This window comes from Phoca vitulina, unplaced genomic scaffold (genome assembly GCF_004348235.1).
Source record: "Phoca vitulina isolate PV1807 unplaced genomic scaffold, GSC_HSeal_1.0 scaffold1, whole genome shotgun sequence".
Classification (NCBI taxonomy): Eukaryota; Metazoa; Chordata; class Mammalia; order Carnivora; family Phocidae; genus Phoca; species Phoca vitulina.
The window spans coordinates 60027544-60055511 of NW_022589704.1; the positions used below are offsets into that span (position 1 = coordinate 60027544).

The 27968-nt window shown below is 38.9% G+C and overlaps 1 protein-coding gene across 1 annotated transcript in view; it reads right to left on the reverse strand.

Moving 5' to 3' along the window:
* Positions 1-1201: 1201 nt before the first annotated feature.
* LOC116634724 (cytochrome b reductase 1) overlaps positions 1202-27968 on the reverse strand; it is a 33913-nt gene continuing 7146 nt past the window's right edge. Inside the window, exons 2-4 of the mRNA XM_032408268.1 lie at positions 19060-19268; positions 5660-5814; positions 1202-5122 (exon numbers count right to left, since the gene is read on the reverse strand). Coding sequence (XP_032264159.1) covers positions 4825-5122; positions 5660-5814; positions 19060-19268 — 662 coding nt within the window. The 3' untranslated portion in view covers positions 1202-4824. The remainder of the gene's footprint in view (positions 5123-5659; positions 5815-19059; positions 19269-27968) is intronic.

A 27968-nucleotide genomic window follows, 5' to 3' on the forward strand; every position in this document is an offset into this window, starting at 1 on the left:
TCATTTCATACCAGGCCACTTCACAGTGCCTTGGCCAGCTATAGAGAGGCTGCATACGAGTGGCGTGTTATCTCCCACTCTCATCCCATTAGCTGTGGCTGAGGAAACGCAGGTGATATGTAGTCAGTAAAACAGAGCTGTGTTGGGAAGGCCGGGCATGGTGGACAATGTAATTGTCCAGTACAACTGCAAATTAAATTAAATGAGCTAATATATGTAAAATTACATAAAAAAATTACATGTTAGTGTGTTTGAGCCATATATTTATAAAGTATCATAAGTACTTGCCAATTAAGGTCAATTTGAAATAAAATACAGTACCCCTGAAATTAATAATATAAATCAATGACAAACTATGATGTAACATAAAAATTCAATTTACACACAATGTTATAGCCCTATTGCATAATAGTATATGTAATATTATGGTGTTATTATAGCTACACAATATAAAATACCGTTAACATTCCTCAGGAGACAAAAAGTAGGTGAAAAAAAAGACTACATGAGTGGTTAAATTAAGATTGGAGGAGTATTGGCACTACTTAGACGTGACTAATCCTTTTTTCTTATTTGGGAAAAAAAAATCCAACAATTCATCCATAATGAGTTCTGTACTTTCTCAAGGATGAGTAACTGTAAACACAGAGTTCTGTAATAATCGGCTCTTTTAAGAGGCCCTCCTTCCATGCTTTTCCAACTTAAACTGTATCTGCTTTGGTTGCCTAAACCTATGGCTCTAGTTCTGCTCCTGTGCAGAGGAGGAAACCCTGGCAGTTTTGAAACAATCCTCTCATCCTCCCAGCAATGGAAAAAGTATGGTACTCAGAGTACACTTTATTAAAAAAATCTGACAGCATTTTCAATAAAGAAACTTAAGGGCGCCTGGGTGGCTCAGTTGTTAAGCGTCTGCCTTCGGCTCAGGTCATGGTCCCAGGGTCCTGGGATCGAGCCCCGCATTGGGTTCCCTGCTCCGCGGGAAGCCTGCTTCTCCCTCTCCCACTCCCCCTACTTGTATTCCCTCTCTCGCTGTGTCTCTCTCTGTCAAATAAGTAAACAAAATTTAAAAAAAAAAAAAAGAGAGAGAAACTTAAAAATCTTTTTTTCTTTCCCCAAACGAACAAACAAAAAACCATGGGACAGAAACTTGCAGAAGAATAACTACACCTTCCAGCCTGGACAAATGGTTAACACACACAAATAGCTTCCAAAATAACTTTTATTACTATATAAAAACAAGTCAAGGAAAAAATAGATGCGTATTTTTTTCTACAAAATTATAAAATATTTGGGCTACTTCATGTTTTTCCATAAGAAGGCAAATTTAAACACAGTAATCTTTTCCACTTAAAAGTTTTCAGGTATCTCCTAAGGGACAAAGAATAATAGTTTTCTTTTTTCTCTACTTTCCTATGTGCAGCTCTGAGACAGAGCAGTTGTCTGTCAGGATTCTCTAAGAAAGGACATAACAAGATAAAAAATTCTATCACACGGCAATGAAATTAGCATAACACTTTACTCCTTTCTTTGAGTTTTTAGATCTGGCAGTGGTGGTCAACCGGTATGGTACTGCAATTTTCGACTCAGCAGGGAAAAGAGCCTAATTAAAAACAAGACATTCTCTTTATTCTGTCCTTTAGAAAACAGAAACTACTTGTCCGTATTCCTGAAAAAGTCCAATTGCCTTCTTTGTCATTTGACTGTAAGGTCTGAGATGCTGTTTCTAACCAGCGCGGCTTAAATGAAACCACACAAGGCGAGGGAAGGAAAGTGTTCTGGAGGGTGAATTCAGTCTGACACAGAAGCACGGGAAGCTATACGCCTTGGAGAACATTAATTCAAAAAGCATATTCATTTGAGTTTCTCAATAAATCCCTCCAGAGAAAAGGCTTTAGTGTTGATTTAGATGAGTGTTAAAATAAAGCTCCCCCCAACTCACGGCCCCTGAAATTAGATTACGGGGTAAGCCAAGCCAGACTACCTCTGCTGATGATATAAGCTATAATTACTTGGGAAGATTTCGATCACTGTTTTGGAAATGATACCTAAGGCTTTCTTCTCCCTTTTTTTTCCTGTGGACTTTTTAATGAGATATTTTGGGGAGAAATGGCTTTAGGTAGGAAATACCAGCTTTTGAAAGATAAAGGTACAATTACCATTAGAATAAAAAGCCCATTAAAAGAAGTGTCTCGGAAAGGTTTTCTAGATATATTTTACAATGCATTGTTTTCATAAAGGTTGAGGAAGAAAGAAGTTCTTATAATATCCGTAAGATTGCTCTCACATTAGCCCACAAGAGAGAGAAAGTAAAGGGCTGAGATGATGGGTGCTCAAATACTTTGCAATGGAATAGAATATTCTCATGCCAAATCCATAATTAACTTTTCACTAGTAACCTCTTCCTTGGCCTTCGTAAAATGGAATGGCAGCTTCAATCATTGGTGCTGTCGCTAAGCCCTTTTCCCCCAAAAAACTGCTGGAATTTTGGGCACCTCTATATAAAGAAACGTCCATTTACCAAAAATATGTTTGTGTGTGACAGTGCAATTATTCCTTCCACTTGACCCCAAAATTGTAGCATGCTCTACCCATATTGAATTTAATTGTGCCTACTATGTGCTAGGCATTGGGCTGGGCACTGGGCATACTTATGACACCGTTAACAATTTCGGAAATAGAATTAAATAGGAAGAAAAGAGTATTTTGGCAAGGGAATCTTCAATGGTTAGCCATGAAGCTTAACTGGTATGATGGAGTGAAGCTCATATTCAGTCTATGGAGGTAATTACCACTCAACTTAAAAGGAACTCCACTAAGCACCAAAAAGGTTAAGTGTATTTGTTGCAAACTGTAAGGTTTTTACCCACATTAAAATGCTCCAGTTTAAAATCGCAGGGAAACAAACAAAACAAAACAAAACAAAACCAAAAAAACCCAAATGAAAAGCATCATTTCAGTATAGGCACTATTCTAGGTTTTTTTTTTTTTTAGATTTATTTATTTTAGAGAGAGAGAGAGCACATGTGCATGCACATGAGTGGGAGAAGGGACAGAGGGAGAGAATCTTCAGGGACACTCCCTGCTGAGCACAGAACCCAAGGCGGAGCTCCATTCCACCATCCATGAGATCATGACCTGAGCAGAAACCAAGAGTCAGATGCTCAGCCGACTGAGCCACCCAGGAGCCCCACTACTCTAGGTTTTAATTTAAGTCAGCCCCAAGTCTAGACAGAAGTGTCCATGCACGAAAGAGGTCACCTCTGAGTCTCAATTCATACTGAGAACCCAAAGCTCCAGATGTCCCCTAAAACTCCACCAACATCAGGAAGGATCTTGGCTATTGCCACTGGGAAGGGCAGACCACAAGGTGAATCTCTCCTATCTCCAAACCCAAAGCTATTCAGCAGCTAAGATGCTGAAGAACAAAAATTATAATTGATTAATCTTGAAAGTTACAGATGTTTTTGCCCAAACCTTTCTTTGTCACCAAGACACAATTTTAAGATCAAAGGGGCATCAAGGTGGGCCATGGCTTGTTGGCAGTGGTGGTGGGGTGCCATGATCTATTTCCAGGTATGGGTGGGCCTCTTTCCTTGGTTATTTGAGGAATCTGCCTTGGAAGAGAGAGCCAGAAGGTAAACTTTAACAACTCCACTGCACTCCAGCAATTGGGATTTATCCAGGGGTGAGTCAGAGTAGGTACAAACCAGTATATAATAGAAAATGTAGCAGAGTAAAGTGGTTAGGGTCATGGACTGAGGAGTCAGACAGCCACGTGACAAATCTCAGTTCTATCACTGATGAGCTGTATGACCTTGGGGGAAGTTACTAACATTTCTAAGCTTCAAATCTCCCAGCTGTCAAATGGAGATAATAATAGTACCTACCGTGTAAAGTTTGAGGATTGAACGAGTTAATATTTATAAAGTGCTTAGAACAGTGTCTGGCATGTAGTAAGTGCCATGTAAGTACTTTCTAAAATAAAAACAGAAACTTGGGAAAAAGTGCTCTTTGAGGTGTGGAGAGCAGTTTATGCTACGTAAGCTTTCAGGCATGGTCCATTCTAATTAGGTTTTGGAATCTGGCTTAGAAAGTACACCAAGCCCCAAGGAAGCTTTAGGACGAAGATGAGATTTGGAAAAACTTCCAGGTCTGACAAGAGAAGATCTCGTTAGCTACTTTTGGCTCAGTCACTGCTCCAAAATGCTCTAATTATAAACTCCGGTCTCCAGGGCCAATCTGAGCCCAAACTAGCTGGTGAGAGAGCAGAGGGCAGGCACTGGGAGAAGGGAACCAGTCACTTTCCTAAATTTTTCCTGTACTCTACTTGTCATCTGTGTAGCATAAACGCTGCCCCAGATCTGATTCTAAAACATTAGGACTGGATTCCCGGAATTAACAGGAAATGACTGCATGACAAGAGGCCAGAGATGCTGCCAATTGATGAAATTTACCAACTGAGAGACACATTTTTGGGTTTTGGGGTTTTTTTTTTAGTGTTTTTTTGTTTTGTTTTGTTTTGAGAGACACATTTTGTTTATCTGTTCTATGCAAGGCATCGTGCTAAATGTTTTGGTCCTCAACAAAAAAAAGGTTAACATAACCACCATTTATATCTTCTAGTATTTACACAGATCATCTCCTTTCCAATTCAGGTAAGATCATAGGCCTCAATCAATACAAATTCTTCCAAGGAATCCTACCTTATGATTAAAAGAAATATTGACTCTGCGGAGCTCAGTCATCCTGGGGCTAAATAGGAGAAGCTAAACTGTAGAGCTGGTTTTTAAAAGTGAAACTATATGGCCACATCTCTACAACATTCTACATGGTGGATCTCTGTCCAGCCTCGTCAACGGTCAAGTTTCTTTTCTTTGCTGTTGTTTCACTGTTTAATTTTGAATCTGACGTGTCCACATTGCTGAAGTTGACTGCTAAGCCTTCCGCTCCCTCTCGAGCGCCTCCATTTGGCTGAAGCAGGACAGAATTTGGTTCTTTAGGACGTTGCCATTGTGGTCTGGTGACTATCCAAAAAATGAGCGCCCCATACACCACAATCAGGAGGCCAAGGGTATTTGTGAAAACACCTTCTGGTGGGAATGTACTGTATCCAGAACTCTTCCTACAAAAAAGAGAGAGTGTGTCCAATTACAAATAGGGCGATAAAGCCACAGGTCAAACAGTCTTGAATTTATCTGCTTAAAAATGCACGCTGGTACACCTTCTATATAAATTCCCTTGAAGTTTGACATTAAGGAGAAATTTAAATTATGCCAAAATAACCCAATTGAAATAGTATGAAATTGTTAAAAATGATAAGTATGAAAATAATAGAGCACCTGGAACGCCTGTAGCACTTAAAAATTGGAAAAGGGGTGATACAAAAATGTATGTCCACCATAATCACAATTAATATAAAAACATGCACATCAAAAGATTAAAAGGGCATGGGTAACTCCAATAGTTGTTTTGTAAGAGTGATACAATTTTTTGGACTTTGTGGTCCTTCTTCCAAACATTATTAATGCTATATTACATTTGTAATGTAATACATTTTTAATATTAAAAATTTTATTACTTTAAATTACATTTTTCCAATGAACAAGTATTTAACATTTTATAGCTCAAATATTATAATTAGGAAAACTACGCAACTTACAGGGCAAAGAACAGTTTCTCAGTCACTCCCGTAAGTACCGCTGCAATCACCGTTCCAAAGATGAGGAGCCCAGAATAGACATGCACAGGCATGACAAGTGCTCGGAGGGAAAGTGGAGCCCAAGGAAGCAGAAAGATGAAAACCCCTAGGAGTAGCTGAACATCAACAGTACAAAGGTTATCATTTAATTTTAAGTTTTAACTATATTAAAATTATTATTATAAAAGCAATTATGTGCAAAAGGGAAAACCTTCCTACAGAACCAAGGGCATAAGATGAAAAGTACGTTTCCCCGCTCCAGTTCCACTACTCAAAGGCAACACCTATTACCACTTTCTCAAGTATCCTTCCAGAAAATCTCTATGCCTATACAAGCGTGTGTGTGTGTGTGTGTGAGAAGAGAGACTTTTTAAAGTGTAAATGGCATCTTACTATACATACTTGTTCTGCATCTTGCTTTTTTCCCTTAATAATATATCTTGGAGATCTTTTCATGTCAAAACATGTGCATCTGGTTTATTCTTTTTAATGGCTACTGTGTTAGTAATTTACTCAGTTCTATCTCTATGGATGTTCCTCTTTCTAGCTTTTTCCAATCATTAACAAAGCTACAGTGAACATTCTGGTACCTTCTTGTTTGTTTTTATTTATTTCCTGAAGATTGCCAAGTAGAAGAGGAAATAAAAGATTTTCAAGTCACTAAAACCAGATACAATAGGACACGTTTAGTCAGTTCAACCTAAAACAGTATATGCCGAGAAGTTGACAATTTTGTTTTATGAGGAAACAATGAATTCTGCAGAGAGGTTATCTCCATTTCCTTGACAATTAAATCCATAGCAGGATGCTTCTCTGCAGAGGAGAGCAAGATTCCTATGGAAATGAAGTCTGGTGACACTTTCAGTTTTTGTTTTGTTTTGTTGCCCCACAGCCCCTCCCCATTAAGTATTGTCTTCTCAAGAAAATGAAGACCACTGAGCTACTGAATTTAAAGGGGTGTTTTTTCAGGTAACTACTTTGGACCTACCACCCAAACAAAACAAGTAGAGGGGAGAACAGGGAGAAATACAACATCACTGTTCATCTTTCCTGACTGAGGTCAAAGGACTAATGGGGGACACCAGAAAAATGAAGGCAGAAGGGGTCTGAGACCCTAAAACACATTGAGAATCAGCTTCTGGGACATGGTAATGAAAGGAAGTTAAAAAATGCATTTGATAGGCTGGTGTGCATATTTTATCGTCCGCTTAAGGCCACAAATGCCTGAATGTATGAGAAATGGTACAGAGGGTCCCCCTTGGTGGTTCAGAATGTTGCTATTTCTCCTTCAGTGACGTTTAGCGATTGTATTAGTATCAAAGGGCAAGCATTCTGACGTACAGGTTGTGCTTTCTCCATGAAAAGGGGGCTCAGGTAAGTGGCCATCAAGGATTTAGCACATCTATGCTTCTGTAAGTAAAGTCACCACAACTTTTCTGTGACTTGCCCATGGAAATACGTATCTTCCATATTTCTGTTCTCCTGACTCTTCATTCCTAAGATTCTGTTTTCTTTTATTTCTTTCAGGATTTATCATGTGTGCCTCTTGTAATCCTGTAGGGCTCAATGATCGAAGCAGGTAGGGTACCAGAAATTGGCTTACAGGACCCCAGGCGATTTAACTCTCCTTAAATGTTACTTTCACCATTAAAAAAGCAATTTTTTGGCAAAAGAAAATTACTTTTAAGAGGAAAGGAAAAAAATTGCAGAATGCTTAACTTTGACTAAAAGTGTTCCAAATGGTACAAATTTATAATAATTTTTAAAAATTTGTAATTTTTAATAATCATTCTTTATTTCCTTTTTACTATCTTAGCTTTACCATCTTACAAGTAGTACGGTAGCTTGAAACCAAGTGGACTGAAACAAAATCCCTTTGTCCTTTTAAGTCACTGGTTCTTGAAGTGTTGTTCATAGAAGACCTGCATCAGAAACACTTGGGCCTTTCTTTAAAGAGATCCCTGGGACACATCCAGAGCTGCTAAATCAGAACTTCTAGGAGTCGGGCCCAGGAATCTGCATTTTAACAGAATGCCAAGGCGATTCTTAATACATGTTAAAGTCTGAAGATCACTCACTGCTTTTGACTCACTTAAATTGTTTCAGAGATATGGGTTAACTGCAGTCTGGAAAATCCCTAAAAGTGAAGGCAGTGGAATCATCGATTACCTTCAGCCTCAAACACATATTAAGTGCCAACTATGGAAAACAAAGGGCTCCAGTGTTTAGAAACCATCACCTACAGAAAGCTGTTCTTCACCACAATCGAGTTCTTAAGAGAGCTTAAGAAGAATAGAATCTCATTAAAAATTATTATTTAGATATCAAAGTGAAAGGGTAGTATGATCCTATTTATACTTAAAAAATTTTTTTAATGTATATCATAGGCATAATAAAAGCCTAAAGGAAATAAGCCAAAATATAATGATACCTCTAGATTATGGCATTATCAGTGATTTTTGTTTTTTCTTTTTTTCCCTGTATTTTATAAATTTTAAAGTTAATGTATATTACTTTTATAATTGGAAATAGACAATAAAAGTTTACTTTTAAAGTTCCTATACTAAATACTGGGCTTTATCAGTTAATTATTAATTATTATCTGCTCACCTACAAATGTATTTTTACTACTCCAGTTTTATCTCACTTTATGAAACAAATGAGTTTTTTAAAAAAAAAGATAATGTGTGAACTTTGAGACCTAACAGTAACTTTTATTTGCAAACATCATTAATGAAACCAGGAAATATCTGCCTAGCTAGTTTTTGTATTAGGTATGATTTCCTTTTTCTTTTTTTAACTGTAGAGGTGGATTTAATGAGCAATCAAGTGATTTACAGATTATTATATGGAGGTCCTCTCCATTTTTCTGCTATTTTATATACTCACTCATTCCTGCATTTAAAGCACATATTGCTGGGCCCCATCCCTAGAGTTTCTGATTCAGCAGATCTGCAGTGGAACTTAAGAATCTGTATTTCTAATTTCCCTGGTGATGCTAATGATGGTGTTCTAGGGACCACACTTTGAGAAGCCCTGTCTTGGGCCATTTCCAAGTTGCATTCTTCAAACATAAAAGCATGTTTCTTCCAGGGATTAAAACATCTAATTAGCACGAACCAGAATATGTCCAAAGTTTTTTATAAAGAGACGACACACAAACTGAACACTACGCTCCCCTGTCAATATCCCACATCTCCTTGCTGCACTGTCTTGCATCACAACTACCTGGTGGTACCCCAGCACCGGCTCAGCCATCTTCAGGACTATCTCTGGTCGGCTAGGTACTACTAGAGTAAATCACACAGCCAAGGACACTGGCATCACTATAAATTCATGACTATGATGCCCACAGTTATGAGCACTTCAACACTGCTCAACAATCTTTCTATTGTCTGATTTCTCAGCTGGTCCCTTTTCCTCAAACTACTCGCTGTCCTGTGTGCCTTCTATTAGCAGATGATTTTATTACCACCTCGTGGGAAAAACAGAGTCTCACTTTTCTGCCACTGAACCAAACAAACCAAAAAAAGCACCCCAAGCCAACAATTCCCTCCTTTCTTCAATTACAATAGAGTTGCTGTTCAATTTTCCAGCTGGGCTCTGCAACCTGCTTCCTGAAGACATAGCTGTAGATTCACTCCAGCATTTACAACCTCACCTTCTCTACTGGTGCCATCTTGGGTGCATTTTAACATGCTGGAGCTTCTCACAATGAAAAGAAGTTTAAAAAAACACACAACCAAAACCCCTGACTCCCATCCCTGTCCAGTCACCACCCTCTCTCACTCCTTGCCTTCTTGCCCAAACCTCTTGACTGAGTTGCCTATTTTTCACCTTCTACTCCTTCTTCAATCCATTGAAATCTGGATTCTGCCCTTCAGGAAAATTGCTCTCCAGGGTCATCAGTGACTTCCAGGTCACTCAATCCAAAGGACAGTTTCCAGACCTTATTTTCCTTGACTTCTTATAGCATCTGACACTCCTTCAGCCCTTTGTTCCCTCTCTGATGTTCCTTTTCTCATCCCCTGACTTGCTCAAGCCTGCAAGTGACTTTCATCCCTTTACCACTGACTTTCCAAATCTCATTAATTCCACCTTTGAACTATCTTTAGAAACTATCCGCTTTGCTCACTGCTACTCCTACACCCCACGCCACAATCGTTTCTCATTTGAACATCTGTAAATGCCTTCAAGCTAGTCTATCTACCTGTACTCCCGTCCAGCCTCCAATTCATCTTCCATAACTCCACTCCTGGTAGCCTGACCTCCTTGTTTCCCAAACAAAGCAAACTTTTACCCACAAACCATCCCATTCCCCTATTATACGCCCCTTTCACCACCAACCTCATGACTTCAGGTTTTGGTCTGACTTCCTTTATCCCCTATACCATACGAGAGCTCTCCCAGAACACTCCATACCCACCTTACCTACCAAATACAGAGAGACCAGTCTCCCTTGTAAGTTACATGAGGACAGAAAGCATGTTTCTTTGGATCCATGCTTGTCTTGTGAACAACACATCCTCTACAGCCTAGCAAGGAATCTAATGCACAATAGGTATTTAGCTTTGTTGAATAAGTGGACTAATGAACAAAATTTCATTCACATAAAATGTATCTTCTCAACTATGAAGGTGCCTAGGATCCATAGCAGAAATAAAATAAAAAATGCCATCTTTAGGTTGTAAAGGAGCCTTCCACAAGATTTATACTTCTAATAACAATAGCTGACTTGTGCCATTCTAGTATGCTAAGCCCTAGGCTGAGCATTTCCGTGCATTATTTGGCTTTGATTATGATGTTGTGAAGGATGTATCAAAAGCCTTAATTTATAGGTGAGCAAACGAGGTTCAAAAAGATTCAATAATTTGTCTTAAGGTCACCAGTGACAAATGGATGAACCTGATTCAAACTGAGATCTGCCTGATTACAAATCCCATGTTCTTAAACACTACTTCCTCTCTGGACCTGAGCAAGAAAAGAAAAGAGGGGTCAGATTTCCTCCTGCTAACAAAAGTCATTAGTTATGAAATGACCTTTCTGAGAAGTCTAGTTAGCACACAAATAAAACAACAAAAGATAAGAATTTGAGTATTTCAGAGAGCAAAAGAGAATCTTGAGACATTTAAAAATGTTTTTAATTCACCCAAGTTTAATATTAGAAAAATCTACTGATACAATTGACTATATTAACAGATTAAAGAAGACAAGCTTTTAATTGGTCTCAAACAGCATACTTCTGAACTCCCAGAGGGCCTGTGAGCACATATTGCTGGGCCCCTCACCCCTCACCCAGACTTTCTGATCCAGCCGTTCTGGAGTAGAACCTGAGAATCTGGTTTGTTTTGACCTCAGACGAAGGGAAGATCTCACCAACAAATTACCAAAATGAAATAAAAAATCATAACCTTAAAGGAAAAGATTAATTTGTTTCATTAAAATTGAGAATTTCCATTTATCAGAAAATACTAACAAAAGAGAAAATATAAGCTTCAAACTGGAAGATATATATAAGCAATACGTGTAAATGAAAAGGAATCTGACACAGAACTCCTACATATCTTCAAGGAAAAGAAAAAAAAAACCCTCATTTTTCAAATGGACAAAAGATATGAACAGGTATTTCTTAGAAGAGAAACATGAGTAATCAGTGCAATAAACATTAAAACCACAAGAAGACATCATTTTATACCCACTAGTTTGGCAATCATTAAAAAGTCTGAAGAGGATGCATGTCGGCAAGGATGTGCCTTATGGGAAGGAACAAACACTTACATACTGCTGGCAGGAACACACTGGGATCAACCACTTTGGAAAACAGTTTCTTTTTTAGGCTGAGTATATAATTCCCCTCATAAGTGTATGCCCAGAGTAACCTTTGCATATGAGGGCCATTATATATAAATGTTCAATATAGCATTGTTTTAACAGAAAACAACTGAAAATGGCCCAAATGTCTACTAGCAGAACAATGGATAAGTAAATTCATGATATATTTGTACAATGGAATACAAAAGTAAAAATGAATACAGCTAGAGGAATCAATATGGTTGAATCAGTAGAATGAAAAAAAGTTACAATAGAATACAAATATTACAAGACTATTTTTTAAAAAGTAAAAAAGCAAAACTAAACAACATATTATTTGGGGATTCACAGTATGCAGCAAAATTATAAAGAAAAACAGGGAATGGCAAAAAAACTTCCAGAGAATGGTTACCATTAGGGGTTGGGGTAGGTAGAGAGATCTGGGATCCAGGTAGGAGTGGGTAGGGGTTCTATGTTTTCTAAATTAGGCTGGATGGTGGAAGCATAGCAGTTAATTTTATCATGATCTGTAACTTCTAAATACATACAACAGGGCTTTTTAAATTGAGAACCCCAAAGAGCTTTTATTTATATGGGCTACGTCTATTGATATTTACCATAGTAGAAATTAAAGCTGAAACTTCTAAAAATGCTTATTCATTTAACAATGATAATAAATTCTCTACATATTTACATAAATAACATGTCTTATGGAAAAATAACTATATTATGTGAGACAAAAAAATAGTGAGTCGAGTGGCATGTTTGCAAATCATTTTAAGGTCTGATTCAATAGTGGATAATTGGATTCCTCTATTTGTCTCCACATTCGGTCTTATAGGATAGCACATATAATGCGGCCTCTGGAAAAGTCCCCTGAACACTTGTGAGGAACTGAGACAAAGACAAATACCATCTTAGTATTATGAAAAGAGCTTTGAACAGAAAGACCACCTGAAAAATCTTGGTTACCCCCGCCTGCCACACACACACACACCCCCCGCCACCCCGTTCAGGGCTCCCTGGCCCAGACTTTGAAAACTACTCTAAGAGGATGCCTTGGAAGCAGAGAGAAGGAACACCTCAGAGAGATGAAAAGAAAGAATACGAAAATATATGTCAGCAAAATTTGGGAGGAGAGTGTCATAAAGAAATTTCAGCTTAATTTCCTCTTCAAAAGGGTAAATAAAGGATCTCTGCTTTGCAGAGGAATCATTCCTGTGATCCTGTTTTCGGGGCTGTGGAATTGGGCAGGGGGCAGGCAGCAGATCAGATGATCCGGCCTGGTCCAACCCCCAGTCCGAGTGCCTCAGTCAAGAGAGCACTTAAGATACAAGCAGACCCAAACACATTTTTACACAGTTTAATCTATGGACTCAGGAAAGGTGGGCCCTCTTTTTTGGGGCGGTAGGCTCAAGGATCTTAGGAGCCACCTAGCTGAGGGAAGGATAGGTGATATGCAGAGAACACAGCCCAGTGAGAGTTCACTTTGGACCTCTGATAGTTCGTTATTGTTTAAAAATGCCTCAGAGGCTAGATGTCACAAGTCGGAAAGAATTCTGCACTTGAAATGCTTTACGATCCATCGGTAAACATGAGGAAGGAGGAAGACCTTTCGGCCTTTCCTGGCTGTAGCCTTTGTTGCTTGCCTCGCTCTTTACTTACTGAAATCACCTGGACACTGGCTTCACTTGGCAGAAAAAATGCTGACACGGAAGCTCCGCTAACCCCCAACAGCGCTAAGGTGAGAGGATCCGAACTTGACGGTCTCTCCCGCGCTCTTCACACTCGGCGGCAGGATTGCTTCTTGAAGGGTTCCCGGGGGGCGGGGCGTGCAAACCAGCCTCACAGTCTCGGCGAACGGCCCGCACGCGGGTAAGCCTGGGGACCCAAGGGCAGGCAGCCGGGGCCATGGAAGCCGGCACAAAGACAGCAGCTACGCTCCCGGGAAGTGGGGCTTCCTGTTCTCCGCCAGCAAGTGGCAGCTCCGGGAACCTCCACCGAGAACTCTTCTTGAGTCAGAGAAACTGCTTCCCCTTTGCACTTTTGACTTAAGAAATCTGACAGAAGCATGTCTCTGTCGAAGCATATTTTTGTGGCTCATGAATTTTTACAACTAAGAGTATGGAGGCAGGACTCTTTGTAAATCATAAGGAGGGAGCGTAGCGCCTATCAAAAGCGAAGAAAGCAAGCTTGGAATTGGTTTCTTTCCTCTGGGAAAGGAAATGTTCTTTCGTGTCATTACACCTGGGTGATCTGTTCCGTCACTTCTAGGGAGAAGCAATGCAAATAGCTTGACAACAGCCGTTATGCAACGAAGGAATAAAGCTGGAATGTAGTCCTCTTGCCCTGACAGGACACCGTTCACCTGGTTCCTGAACAACCGCGGGCACCAAGCACAACGTGTGTACTCCCAGCTGTGGTGAGGGGACGCCCATTTGCTTGTTTAGTTTTAGAAAACTATGTAGGGGCGCCTGGGTGGCAGTCGGTTGAGCGTCTGCCTTCGGCTCAAGTCATGATCCCAGGGTCCTGGGATCGAGCCCCGCATCGGGCTCCCTGCTCCGCGGGGAGCCTGCTTCTCCCTCTCCCTCTGCCCCACCCCTAACTTGTGCTTTCTTCCTCTCTCTCAAATAAATAAATAAAATCTTTAAAAAAACTATATGATTTTATGTAACATATGATTTACTTATATTTAAAACAAAAGAGCTACATGTTTAAGCAAGTCAAACAAGATACATTTAAAAATAACCCCCCAACGAATCCTACCCACTCCCACAATAGTAGTCGTTTGGTATACTCTCTCACACCTTTCTTTACACATCAACACATATATGCTTTTTTTCTTTCTCTCTTTCCTTTTTTTAAAATGACATTTTACTATACCTATTACTCTTCAGTATTTTTTATACTGAAGAGCATATCATGATTTCACTCTTGGTCAGTAGACAGAGCTACTTGTAATACCTTTATAATATCCACCATCGATTTACCACAGATTATTTAACCATTCCCTATTGATGGGCATTTAGATTGCTTCCCGTTTCCTGCCTGCACAAACAGTGCCGCACTAAAAAATCCTTTTTAGAGTTCCTTATGTTACAGTATTTTACTTCCGCTCTCTCCGAATGTGGGATTGCTAGGTTAAGGGTAACCATATTTTTTAAAAAATTTTAGTAGATAGTAACAAACTACTTCCCTAAAATTTGTTAACAATGCATTTTCCTACCAGCAATGGAAAAGCAGAAGTGGAAAGCACCCTTTACCTCACACCCTTGGCAGCAAGGAACGTCACCACTGTTGTTGTGATAGTCTTGTGGGGGAAAATGACATTTTATTGTTGTCCTCACATTTTCCTAACTTCTTAGTGAGGTTGGACATCTTATCATATGCTTATTGGTGATTTAAGTTTTTCTTCTTTGACATGCCTATTCAAATTTTGTTTATTTTTCTATGAGGTTGCCTTTTTATCACTAATTTTTAGGGGTTGTTTTATAAATTAGGGACACCTGGGTGGCTCAGTCGATTGAGTCTTCGGCTCAGGTCATGATCCCAGTCCTGGGATCGAGTCCCACATCGGGCTCCTTGCTCAGCGGGGAGTCTGCTTCTCCCTCCGCCTGCCACTCCCCCTGCTTGTGCTCTCCCTCTCTCTCTCTCTGACAAATAAATAAAATCTTAAAAAAAAAAAAAAAAAGGAGTTGTTTTATATATTAAATGCATTAACCCTTAACACATGACATGATTATTCCCCATATCCCCTGGTGCAGTTTCTGTTGACTTTGGTATATTTGCCCCATATAATTTTTTTTAAAAATTTATGTAATCAAATATGTCTTTCTTTTCCTTTATGACTTGTGATTTCTTGTCAACCCTATGGACTCCCCAACCTCAGATTATACAGATTATATGCTTCTTAGTTTTCTTTTTCTCTTTTCATTGGCTTTGTTTTTTTAATATTTAAAACGTTAATCTATCTGGAATCTTTTTTCTTTTGTGTTATATACAGAGTCCTTTTGCTTATTTATTTGGTTTCTTCCAAATGGATAACCAATTATGATGGTAGCATTTATTAAATAAGCAAAATTCTTTCTCCACTAAATTGAAATACCATAGTGTCATAGAAAAAGTTCTCATACATACTTGGACTGTTTCTGTCCTCTCTGTTCTTTCCATGACTATAATTTGTTTACTTTTGTTTTAATAACTTGTTTTGAATAAGGCAGGTTTCCCTTTGCTTCTTTTTCAAAATTTTTTTGATTATCCTTGGATATTTGCTCTGCAAGTTTAAGACTCCCATCGGGCTTAAAATTAGAATTATATTAAAAATAAATATGGTTGAAGAGGGAAAGATATTTCTATATTAATTTTTCTCTTTTAGTAACATGGTATCTCTCTAATTATACCACGTTTTCTCAATAAGATTTTATAGTATTTTACATGTTCTTTTTTTTTTCTAAGATTTTATTTATTCATTTGAGAGAGAGACAGAGAGAGCACAAGCAAGGGGGAGGGGCAGAGAGAGAGGGAGAAGCAGACTCCCTGCTGAGCAATGAGCCTGATGCAGGACTCGATCCCAGGACCCCAAAGGCAGACACTTAACCATCTGAGGCACCCAGGCGCCCCCGTATCTTACATATTCTACATATAGGTTTTACACCCTCATTGTTCAATTTATTCCTAGGTATTTTATAATTTTATATCCATATTATAAATGAATTCTACTTCTTATTCTAAGTGGTTATTTCCAGTTTAGGCAAAAGTTATTGAATTATGAATGGCTATCTTATATCCAGCCACCTTTCCAAATGGTCTTATTACTCTAGCCATCTCTTGGGTTACTAGACATACATTACATGATCTGCAAACCAAAAAAAAGTCACAAATTCTCTATTATTTATACAGATTTTTTTCATTATCTTGTAGCTAAAACCGCTAAAATAAAGTTGAATGACAAAGGAAGCAAGTGCCAATGTCTTATTAATTTAATAGAAATGTCTTCAGTATTTCACAGTTTAAGTTGGTGTTTGCTGTTGGATGTTAGTAAAGGTGTTTGTTATCCAAGCCGCCATCTTAGGTGTGGGAGTATGGAATGCACAACGGGGCCACATCTAAGAAGAGTTTGTTTTCTCTCAGTGTACTGGAATAGTTGAAAGTACCCGTTCCTAGACGGTCAAAGGTATAAAACAGTAAGGACCCAATGCCTTTTTTAGTGATAGATTTCAAACAACCTTACCAATTTCGTCTAATATTATTGGCCAGTTTAGGTTTTCTAATTCCTCTTGGATCAAATCTGGTAGTTTACATTTGGCAAGAAAATAGTCCTTTTTTCTTTCTTTAAGATTTTTAAGCATATTACTGTATATTAAAATTTAATAATCTGTCCAAATTTCAAAATATTATTTGTATCTATGATTATATTTCTTTCTTATTCTGAAGGTTGTATATTTTGTTTTTTCTCAATCAGGTTTGCAATGGTTTATCTATTTTTTTTTTTTAAAGAACCAGATTTTCATTTCACTTACAATTTCTTCTATTTTTTATTCATAGTTGTGGGAGGCTGAATCATGCTGCCCCCTACGCCTGCAAAGATATTCACACCCTAATCCCTGAAAGCTATGAATATGTTATGTTACATGGCAAAAGACACTTTGTAAATGTAATTAGTTTATGGATCTTATGATTGGGAGATAATTTTGGATTATCTGGACAGCTCTATATAATCACATGACTCAGTAACGGTATTTTATCTAGTTCGTTTTAATTACTGCACTCAGAACCACAGAACCCTCTCACAGGGAAGCTACATAGCTTTTGGGTGGTTTCCATTCTGTTCCTCAGAGATACACCCTCCAGCTGAGGATGCTCAAAGGCTAGCTGAGTGATCATGGGGACATCGTGGGAACAGCAGAACTAAGTGCTTGTGGGGAGGGCCCCGGACTTGGGCCTGAGTCCCAGCTCTGCCTCTGGCTGTGTAACTTGCACATCCTCAGCACCGGCAAAGGCCATCTCCCATGGACTAGGGGAGATAGGCAGAATGCTTCACACAGCGCTCCCTCTCCTGTGTTCCGCATCCTGAAGTGGTGCAGAAGAAGTGAGACAAAGTGAGGGGAACGGACGGCTGAAAGCAGAACACGGAGCGGAGAAAAGTTCTGAAGAGATGCCAGGAAGCCAAGGGGGTCCCCAAAGCAACAGGCAGCATCTCAGTGGCCTCTGCTCTTGCCATCCTACTGTCTGGGAGGACCCACTAGCTGCTGGGGGAGAAAAAAGCTGCCTCCCAGAAGAGAACACTGAGGGAAAATCAGCCTTGAGGACAGGAGGTCTGAGCTAGGCTCAGCTATCCAATTTGAGATATTTTTCTTATTCCTTCTTATCAGTAAGATCATGTTTGATCCAGGCTTTTCTCTGTGCTCCCATCCTGTCTGGCCCCTTTCCATTCTCTAATTCTTACCTCCAGTCATGGTAATGCAAACTTAAATAATCAATAGTGTCCATACATACATTAACTTTTATTTAATTAAAATTCAAGAAGCCTTAAGGCTTTAAAAGCCTTTCTTTAAAAAGAGAAATGACAGATACCTGGTAAGAGGTCTTTTTCTAAGAGGTCATACATTCATATATTTTAAGATATGCCTTGTTGGGAGTGGTGCCTGGGTGGCGCAGTCAGCTGAGAGTCAGACTCTTGGTTTTGACTCAGGTTATGATCTCAGGGTCGTGAGATTGAGCCCCATGTCGAGCTCTGTGCTCAGCATGGAGTCTGCTTGAGAATCTCTCTCCCTTTTCTTCTGCCCTCCCCCCCATGCTCGCGTGCTCTCTCTCTCTCAAATAAATAAATAAATCTTAAAAAAAAAAAAAGATGCGCCTTGGGGTTTTATGGATTCACTCCAGTTTCTTCTCCTATGTTCACAGAAAACTAAAGTTTACATTGATATCCCAATTAGGTAGCTGGATATATACTGCACTAAGCAAGGAAAATGAATTGACATAGTTGACAAAGATTTTTCAACAAAGTGGTTACACCAAAAAGACTTTTAAAATTAACCTTTTACTTCAGTGACCTAGAATAGCCAAATCCCTATCACACTCCATATCACACTCCAGCTTATGTTTAAATACAGTGCTTCCAAAAGTATGTGTTTTTACTAAATGAGGAAAGGGGAAAATTAAATTAACCACTGAGCCTTCAAAATCTAACAAAGAAGTAAAATTCATGTTTTCATTCATAAAGTTAGAAAATAGAAGTGATAGAGAATATGGGGAAAAAATCTGTAGCTCTTGCCTATGCTTATTTATTTAGCACATGGAACTGCACATGGCAGTTTCCCTACACAGATCTGTCCATATCTAAAATCTCACACTCAAGCTTAAAGACTGTGAATTCTGCAGTTCTGGTGGCCCCTCAGGGAACAATACCTACAATGGAAACAAAATGGAGCAGAGCCAAGTGGGGGAATGAGAAGACGATTTCCAAGAAATATGAATGTATAGAAAACATCTATGGTATCTGAACTGTTGTACTTTTTATAATGTGTTTATAAATACACCAAGACACTGACCTGTAAGATGTAGAGTATGACAACCGTCAGCCCGACCCAGCTGTGTAGACTGTACATGTTGGGGATACTCAAGGCATTGTGGAAATCAAAAACGGACACCAGAGCAATAATTACGAGAATGGCAGCAACGGTGTGTAACCCTGCATGGATGGACTTCATCAGGAGCTTGCTGCATTTCCAGGTCCATGGCAGTCTGTATACGATGATGGCTAGAAAGAGACGAAAGGGGACAGAATGTGGTGTTATTTTTAATCAACACAAGTTGAACACTTTGACACACTGAACACTCCCTTCCATGAAATCCTTTTCACTTGGCTTCTGGTTCTCCCCTCTTCCCTGGCTCTCATGAGTTCATTCTTGGGCTCTTTTGCCAGCATCTTCATTACTCCCAACTTATGAACAAACCCTGGTAGCTCTCAGGCTCAGTTCTAAGACTTTTTCTCTGTGGGTGACCTCATTCACTCTTTCACTGAGATGCCACCTACATGGCAGGGACTCCAAAATTCATATCTCCAGCCCAGAACTTTCTTCTGAACTCCAGACCCATATAATTCAACAACTTCTTGACATCGCTATATAGATGCCTCCATATATCTCAAGCTCAGCAAATCCAAAACTAAATTATTAATCTTATGACCTGTTTTTTGTGTGTGTCTTAGTTTGATAAGAAAAGACAGATTAAGGAATAGAAAAATATGCACCAAGTTTTAAATAGACAAAAGAATATATCCCAGTATTTTACCAAAAAGTATATCCAAAAATAGAGAGAGAAACATAAGCAAAATATCAACTTCATTAGTCAACAGAGAAATGCAAATTAAAATCAAATGAGAATATGTCTACCATATATCGGAATAGCTAAACATGAAAAATGCCAAGTATTGGAGAGGATGTAAAGCAATCAGAGCTCTCATGTTCTACCATAGGAGATTAAATGAGAACAAACACTCTGGAAAACCAGCAGCATTTATTCAAGCTAAACTTATGTGTAACTTATGATCCAACAATTCTACTCCTGGGTATATGCTCCAAAGGAATATGTACATATGTTCACCAAAAGACACGCACTAGAATATTATCCAAAAATTATCCAAAAAAATTATCCAAAAAAAAATCCACCTGTATGTGGACCTGTACTATGGTTCAAACCCATGCTAGAATATTATTAGCAGCACCATTTGTAGTGGCCAAAAACTAGAAACTCCCCAAATGCCCATCATTAATAGAATGAATAAATAAATTGTGATATATTCACACCATAGAATAATATACAACAAAGAGAATGAATAATCTATAACTAGAACTTCACCCAACGATATGGATCAACCTATAATGTCGATGCCAAGAAACGAGACATAAACAAGTATATGCTGTATGGATTCAATTTATACGAAGTATAAAAGCAAGCAAAACTCATCTCTGCAATAAGAAAAGTCAGGTTAGTTGTTACCCTTGTGAGGAAAGAGTATAGTAACTGGAAAGGAACATAAAGGGATTTCTAGCTTCCTGCTAATATTCTGTTTCTCAGTCTGGGTGCTGGTTACATAAATATTCACTGAGGGAAGATTCATCAAGCTATACATTATATGTACACTTTTTTGCATGTAGATTAAACTTCAACAAAAACATTTTTGAAAGCATTTTTTTAAAAATTGTCCTGGTTTAAGCAACAAATTATATGGTCACCTTAACCAGCATGCAATTAATTTTTGTTCTGAAGACAATATCCTGCCACTACCCACCCTCATTCCCACCCCTCTGGTCCGTGTCAGGGAAAATTTAGAGATCTGAAAATGTATGGCAGGTTGAAAAAGGTTGAAGAATATTTCCTTGGAAGATGGATTCCATTATATCAGCAGTGTATCCTGTATATTGCTTAGTTCCAGTAAGAAAAAAAAGAGCACATTCCCACTAAAGACATTTATAATTTAAAAATATAGAACTTCATAGGATCACAAAAATGTATGAGACTATCTAATCTAGTCTCAGGCAGAAACACATATAAACCTACAAAGACAGATGTGAATTCAGCCTCTTTAAAGCTTTCAGCACAAGATGCCAATTTTCCTGTCCTTTGGCTCCATTTCACAACACCTGACAGCCCTCACCATTAAGACACATTCTTTTCATCTAATCCAAAGTCTGAAGGATTGCTACTTACTAATTTTAGTGCATATATGGATATCTTATAAATGTTGACTGGCTATATTTCCTTGAGGACACAGAGACTTTTTGGATAATCATTTCTATATTCAGTGAATCTTTTCAAGCCATTTAGTGCAACCAGGTAGACCAGTTGATCCCTAAACAAGGTTATACCACTTGACCATTGAGCAAAGTTAGGGGTAATGACCTACACACAGTTGAAAATCTGCATATAACTTTTGACTCTTCCAAAATTTAATTACTAATAGCCTACTGTTGACTGGAAACCTTACCCATAACATAAACAGTTGATTAACACATATTTTGTATGTTATATGTATTATATACTGTATTCTTAGAATGAAATAAGCTAGAGAAAAGAAAATGTTGAGAAAATCATAAGGAAAAACATTTACAGTAGAGTGTGTTTATCAAAAAAATCCACCTGTATGTGGACCTGTACTATGGTTCAAACCCATGCTGTTCCAGAGTCAATTGGAACTTTTTTTTAAGATTGTATTTATTTATTTGAGAGAGAGAGAGCATGAGTGGGGGGAGGGGCGGAGGGAGAGGGAGAAGCAGACTCCCCATTGAGCAGGGAGCCCAAAACTCGGTACTCGATCCCAGGACTCTGAGATCATGACCTGAGCCGAAGGCAGATGCTTAACTGACTGAGCCACCCAGGTGCCCCTGTACTTTTAAAAGCTAGTTCAAAGTCCGTTCTCATCCCTACTTTATCCTCTCTGAGGGCAGGAATGTGTTTTTCTGTTTTTCCTTGTACCTGAGCATAGGACAGGCCTGGGCTCAAAGTATGTAGATCCATAAGCATGTTTTTTTTAACTCTTATTTTGAGATAATTGTAGATTTACATGCAATTCTAAGAAATAATACAGAGAGAGCCCATATACTCTTCACATAGCTGATAATATTTGGTGTTACCAATGGTAACATCTTACATATAATCATAGTACAATATCACAACCAGGAAATTGACGTCAATATAATCCACTGACCTAAATCAGATTTCATTAGTTTTATTTGTGTATGTGACCCATAAGTATTTTTAAGATGAATATAAAACACTTTCTGCACGCTGATCAAAGTCTAGGAAAAAAAATGAAGTCAATTCAAACACATGGTTTCCCCTCCTTATGCTTTTTCTCCTCTGATTCAGTGGCACACCATAGATGATTTTCTAGTTATCAAGAAAAGCAAATGCCTCTTTACCCAATGACTTTGTAACCTTTCATCCACACAGTAGAGCCTTTTGCAATCTGTGTGATCAGGCAGTAGTAAAATAAAAATGTGGATAATATGAAAATCTAATAATACATCTCACCATCTGGGTTAACCTCATTTATTACACACACACACACACACACACACACACACACACACACACACAGCGGAGCCCTTGCTAGATAGGAGGCATCCTGCTAAGTGCTCCACATGTTTACATTTACATTATAATTCTTAACCTCAACTCTGTGAGGAAGGTACGGTTACTATTACCATGACCATTATATAGAGGAGGAAGCTAAGGAACAGAGAGGCTAAGTAGCTTGCTTAATCTTAGTGTTTTAAAATTAATATTATTGTCGTCATCATCATCATCATCATCATCCTATCACCGAGGCACTGCCCTCATCTTAGACGAGGGAACTTGAACATCTACATATAAAAAAGGAATACTTGGAATATTTTGCTTGAAAAGCAAATTATGAACAATAAATCACAACAGCTTTTTCTCCCCAATCTGGATCCTGTTATATTAAATTTTTCCAAAGTCAAAACTAACCTCTGATATTAGAAATCAGGAGTAATTGTCATGACTGAGAGAAGTTACAATGGTTACCAGGAAAATTCTCGGATGCCTGGGATGTTGTTTCATGATTGGGTACGTGAGTGTGTTCATGTTATGAAAACATGTAACTTATGATTTAGGTATTTTTCTGCATGTATGTGGTTCTTCAATAAAATATTTACCTAAAAAAATGTTCAGCGAAGAATTTTTACTCTTCTAAATAATACAGGCATCACAGAGGAACGTGATAAAACTAAAATCTTTCCCGTTTAAGTGTTAAAACTGGATTTTTAAACCTTTCACATTTACTCAAATGATTTTAGATTGGTTGCACACTAGCTTTCCTTCTCCAGCAGGAGTAGCATGAATGGAACACAAGTCAATCTTTTACTGTGGATTTGGGATTACCAATAAAACATACTGTCCTATTACCAGAGGAGATAGCCCTTAGGGGCCTCAGGCAGGAGAGGGGCTTGCTTCTGATTCACATGAGCCCAGGCAATTAAGGTTTTTCAGTCCCTGGGTCTAGTTTAGAGTTCTTCAATCTCCTTTTTTAGTTTCTTCCTCAGGTTAGGGTGCTTACCTTCCCTCCATCATCCTGTATTATCTTTTATTCCTACCAGATTTAAGTTCTAGTTTATAAATCTTTATGTTGGCAAAAATCAGAACATCTGTTAAATCAGGGTGATGAACACATGGGGATCTGTTATGTTACTTTCTGTATGATTGAAAGGGTTCCTAACTGTTTTAAAGTTAAACCAACATCTTTGTAAACTCACAAACCTAATATCGAATTAATCTCTACTAAGTAGGCAGCCTGTGGAAATTGGAGAGGCTCTCATGTGAGTGAGGCACGGAGTTTTCTGCCTATCCTGGCTATATAGAAGTTCTGCTACATAGTTGACTATCATCAGAATGCTCTCTAGGTAAATGAAGGATAACTGCAAAATGCTGCATTTGCATACGGTGTTTACATGTTTTTAAAAATGTATAAGTAACCAAACTATGGTGGACTTCAGGAGAAAAGGGCAATCTTAACAAATCAAACCACATTTCTTAAACAAGAAGCTACTCTCAACAGCTATAAAAACTGCCTGGAGAGCGGAATTTAAATATTTCTTGCTTCTTTGGCTTGGCATTTACCTAGACACCATTCCTGAGGTTCAGCGAGAAGGAAGAAAAAGGTCTCATGAGCCCATGAGGAGGGGAAATGGCATCAAACAGCTACTTGTAACTGAAACAAGGGTTTTCTGTTAGAGGCCCTAGTTGGCAAGACCATTTTCCCTCAGAAAATGAAGGAAAACATGAACACATATATCGAGAAATACATGTTAAATCTTTATAAAAGAAAAAATATTGGTAGTGGAATATGCTGTTGTGATAAACTTAAAAAGAAAGCAAGGAAGAAAAAAGAAAGAAAGAAAGAAAGAAAGAAAGAAAGAAAGAAAGAAAGAAAGAAAGAAAGAAAGAAAGAAAGAAAGAAAAGGAAAGGAAAAAGGAAATCAACACCTGTGTTTAATTATTTTTTGGACAAATGAAAGTGAAAATACAGTAACTTGAATTTATTTATTAGAAAATTTCTCAGCTCCCCACTGCCTAATCAGTTCAGGAATATGTGAAAATATGTACTAAGATGTAATCTCTAGTTTGACACCAGCTTTCGATCCATATACCATTACAGAACTATCTATATGCAGGTTTGTCTACATGCAGGCAATGCAAATTTAGAATCTGTCAAAGGGTATGTGGAGAGAGGGGCACTTGGAAGGAGAAATGTCCCCAAACATAGAAAACAATTTGACTCTAGTCCTTCTGTGTTTAAATCTTATGATTCATGAAGGTAGGAGCATGTCTATTTTGTTCCTTGCCATATCTCAGCATTTAGCACACAGCCTGGCACACAGGGGGAACTCATTAAGTGTATGTTGAATAAATAAATTTAATAAAGCACAGTAATTTATTCAGTATTCCCCAGCAAATGAGCAGACCCCAGCAAATGAGCAGATCCTCTTTTAAAATGCACGAATCAAAAACTCAAGACAATCTGTACTGCTGATCCAAGGGTTAGCTCATATAAGACCGAATGGTCCTTTCAAGTAAGGAACAAGGTACTCTACACTCGTGCCCACTAAACAGCTTTACATAAGCTTTAAGTGAACCCCCCAAAACAGTAAGTTATTGTTTGAAGTACACTGTACTTTAAGACACTTATAAATTCTACTTAAATATGGGGTACCCATTACACTTTTAACTCTTTGAATAAAGTATTATTTTGACATCCTCAGTATACGTTCTCAGCAATATTATCAACTCATTTCTCCGTGCACCCAAAAATGTACCAGACTGTATCCAAAGACCTCAAGTTTATTTTTTTTTTTTTTAAAGATTATTTGACAGAGAGAGAGAGCACAAGCAGGGGGAGTGGCAGAGGGAGAGGGAGAAGCAGACTCCCCGCTGAGCACGGAGCCCGACGTGGGACTCTATCCCAGGACACTGAGATCATGACCCACGCCGAAAGCAGACGCTTAAGGACTGAACCACCCAGGCGCCCAAAGACCTCAAGTTTAAAGGTAAAAGCAGAGAACCCTTTTAAAATAATCTTGGAAAGATTCCTGCAGTGGCTCTCAAAGAGACTGAACTCTGAAGCACCGCGGCCTGAGAGTTCAGGCCGCCCGCACTGCGCTCGCGGAGCACCCGGGGCTGGATGGCCGGGGACGCCGAGAACCCGGCACGCCGAGAACCGGGCAGCAGCGACGCGGGCGGGCTTCCCCCATGGCACCGCCCGCTGCGACCCCCCTGAGCGCCCGCCTCCCGGTAGGCCAACAGGAAAGTCGGGCTTGGCAGCGACCAGCCAACCTGGTCCTCTGCTCCCCTTCATCCAGCACAGTCAGAATTTGTGGTTCTACCACAAGTGACCATCGGATTTTTATCTTCAATCTGACCCCCACTCTCTGCCATGGGCGAGGGTCCCCGGTGTATCCCAGTCCAATAAAATCTACCTGTCCCTGGAAAAAAAAAAAAAAAGAAGAAGAATCTTAAGTTTTGAAACATGCCTGTGTATTCAAACTGTCTCACCACATGAATATCATGTAACTGAAAACCTTTAAAGAATCAAAATGCAGGAAGGGATTTGGATGATTTGGAAGATTTGTTTTAGTATCCTGGCACTTAAGCATCTCTTTGAAGTGACTGAAATTATCACAAAGGCAGCTAGATGGTACCAAATAGTGTGTGAAGAGAGAAAAATTCGATTAATTGCTAGACATGTATAAATATCCAGAAATCCTGCATTGTTAGAAACATCAGCTATATTTTCTTATGCCTCATATCAATATTATAACAGATTACAAATATTATAACTGGTTCTGACATCACCTCTTTGTCTGACCCTGGTCAGGCATTTGATCTCTAAAATTAGGCACTGAACTTCAAATCCTAGCCAGCTTTAAATACTTAGGGCTCAGGTTTTCTAAAAGAAAACCATAACTCAGCTGTAACAAACTCAAATGGGAACAACTTATAGGCAAGGCTACATTTTACTCATTTGTTTTACACAGTGTCTGACATACAGTAAGTGCTTAATAAATGTATGCTAATTAAATAGGATGATATATGAAAACTGAATGAATGAATGAACTTAGAAAAGTACAGCCCAAGTCTGTACAGTTATTTCAAAGCCTATTTTGGCCTTTTAAGAAAGTTTCTACAGGAAGAAAAGTAGTTAAACAAAGATTTCTGGTCTAATTTCTTAAAAGAGAAGATTGTTCTACTTTTTAAGGGAAAAATTTTAAATTCCACAAAGTCAAGATAGAAAGCTCTAGCAGAAGTCACTTGTAAACTGGAAGGTATGGACTGGATTTGGTCCATAGATGTGTTTTGTTTGATCAGCACCATGTTCGGGGGTTTTGTTCTGGTTCTGTGGCTGGTTTTAGATTGAACCAGTTTTTTAAAAATCTGGATTCTCTGGGATAATGGGAAGCCCTAGCCACTTTGGGCTGGCATCCCCATACAGCCACAATTCGCTGCAGCTAAGAGGTTTCCTATTTTGTCCAAAGTAGGCCCTCTCCAATTCTTTACAATCCCCCCTCCGCCCTCAACACACACACACAAAAGGCACCTCCCTTCTGCTGCAAGAGGATCTGACCTTTGGTTAACTGTCCTAATAAAGACACACCAGTGGCTTGACACTAATGTTATTAGGCAACACCATTTATAATGAAAATAACCCCCCAATGAACGGGGAGAAACAATGAAAAATCTATAAATACCTAATAAGAATGCCAATCTTTGGGCTTCCCAGAGTGCAATGATAACTGTTATATCCTGTGTTGGTTTCATAGGTCTACCATAACAAATTACCAAAAACTGAGTGGCTTCAAACAACAGAAATGTATTCTCCCACAGTTCTGAAGGCCAGAAGTCCAAAATCAAGGTGTTGGCAGGACTGGTTCCTTCTGGAGGCTTTGAGGCAGAATCCAGTCCATACTTCTCTGCTAGCTTCTGGTTGCTGCTGGCAACTCTTGGTGTTCCTTGGCTTGTAGACGCATCATTCCAATCTCTGCCACCATCTTCACATTGCCTTCCCCTCTCTGTGTCTGTGTTTCATGTCTTTTCTTTTATAAAGTCACAAGTCATTGGATTGAGGCCCCACTCTAAATCGGGATGATCTCATCTTAAGATCCTTAACTTTACATCTGCAAAGACACTACGGTCACATTCACAGGTCTGTAAGATTAGGAGTTGGACATGTCTTTTTGGGGGCTACTGTTCAACTCACTGAATATCCCCTGCAGGGACACTGGAGACCAGGTCTGTAGAGCATTACAAAAGGTCCTGGCTCCTGTGGGGCATGAGGACCTTAAGCTCTGATCCCACCAATCAGATCTTGTCTCTTGATGTCTGAACTGTCACCTGGAGAGAGGCTGGTTTAGGGAGGGATATATGGTTGCTATGTGAACTA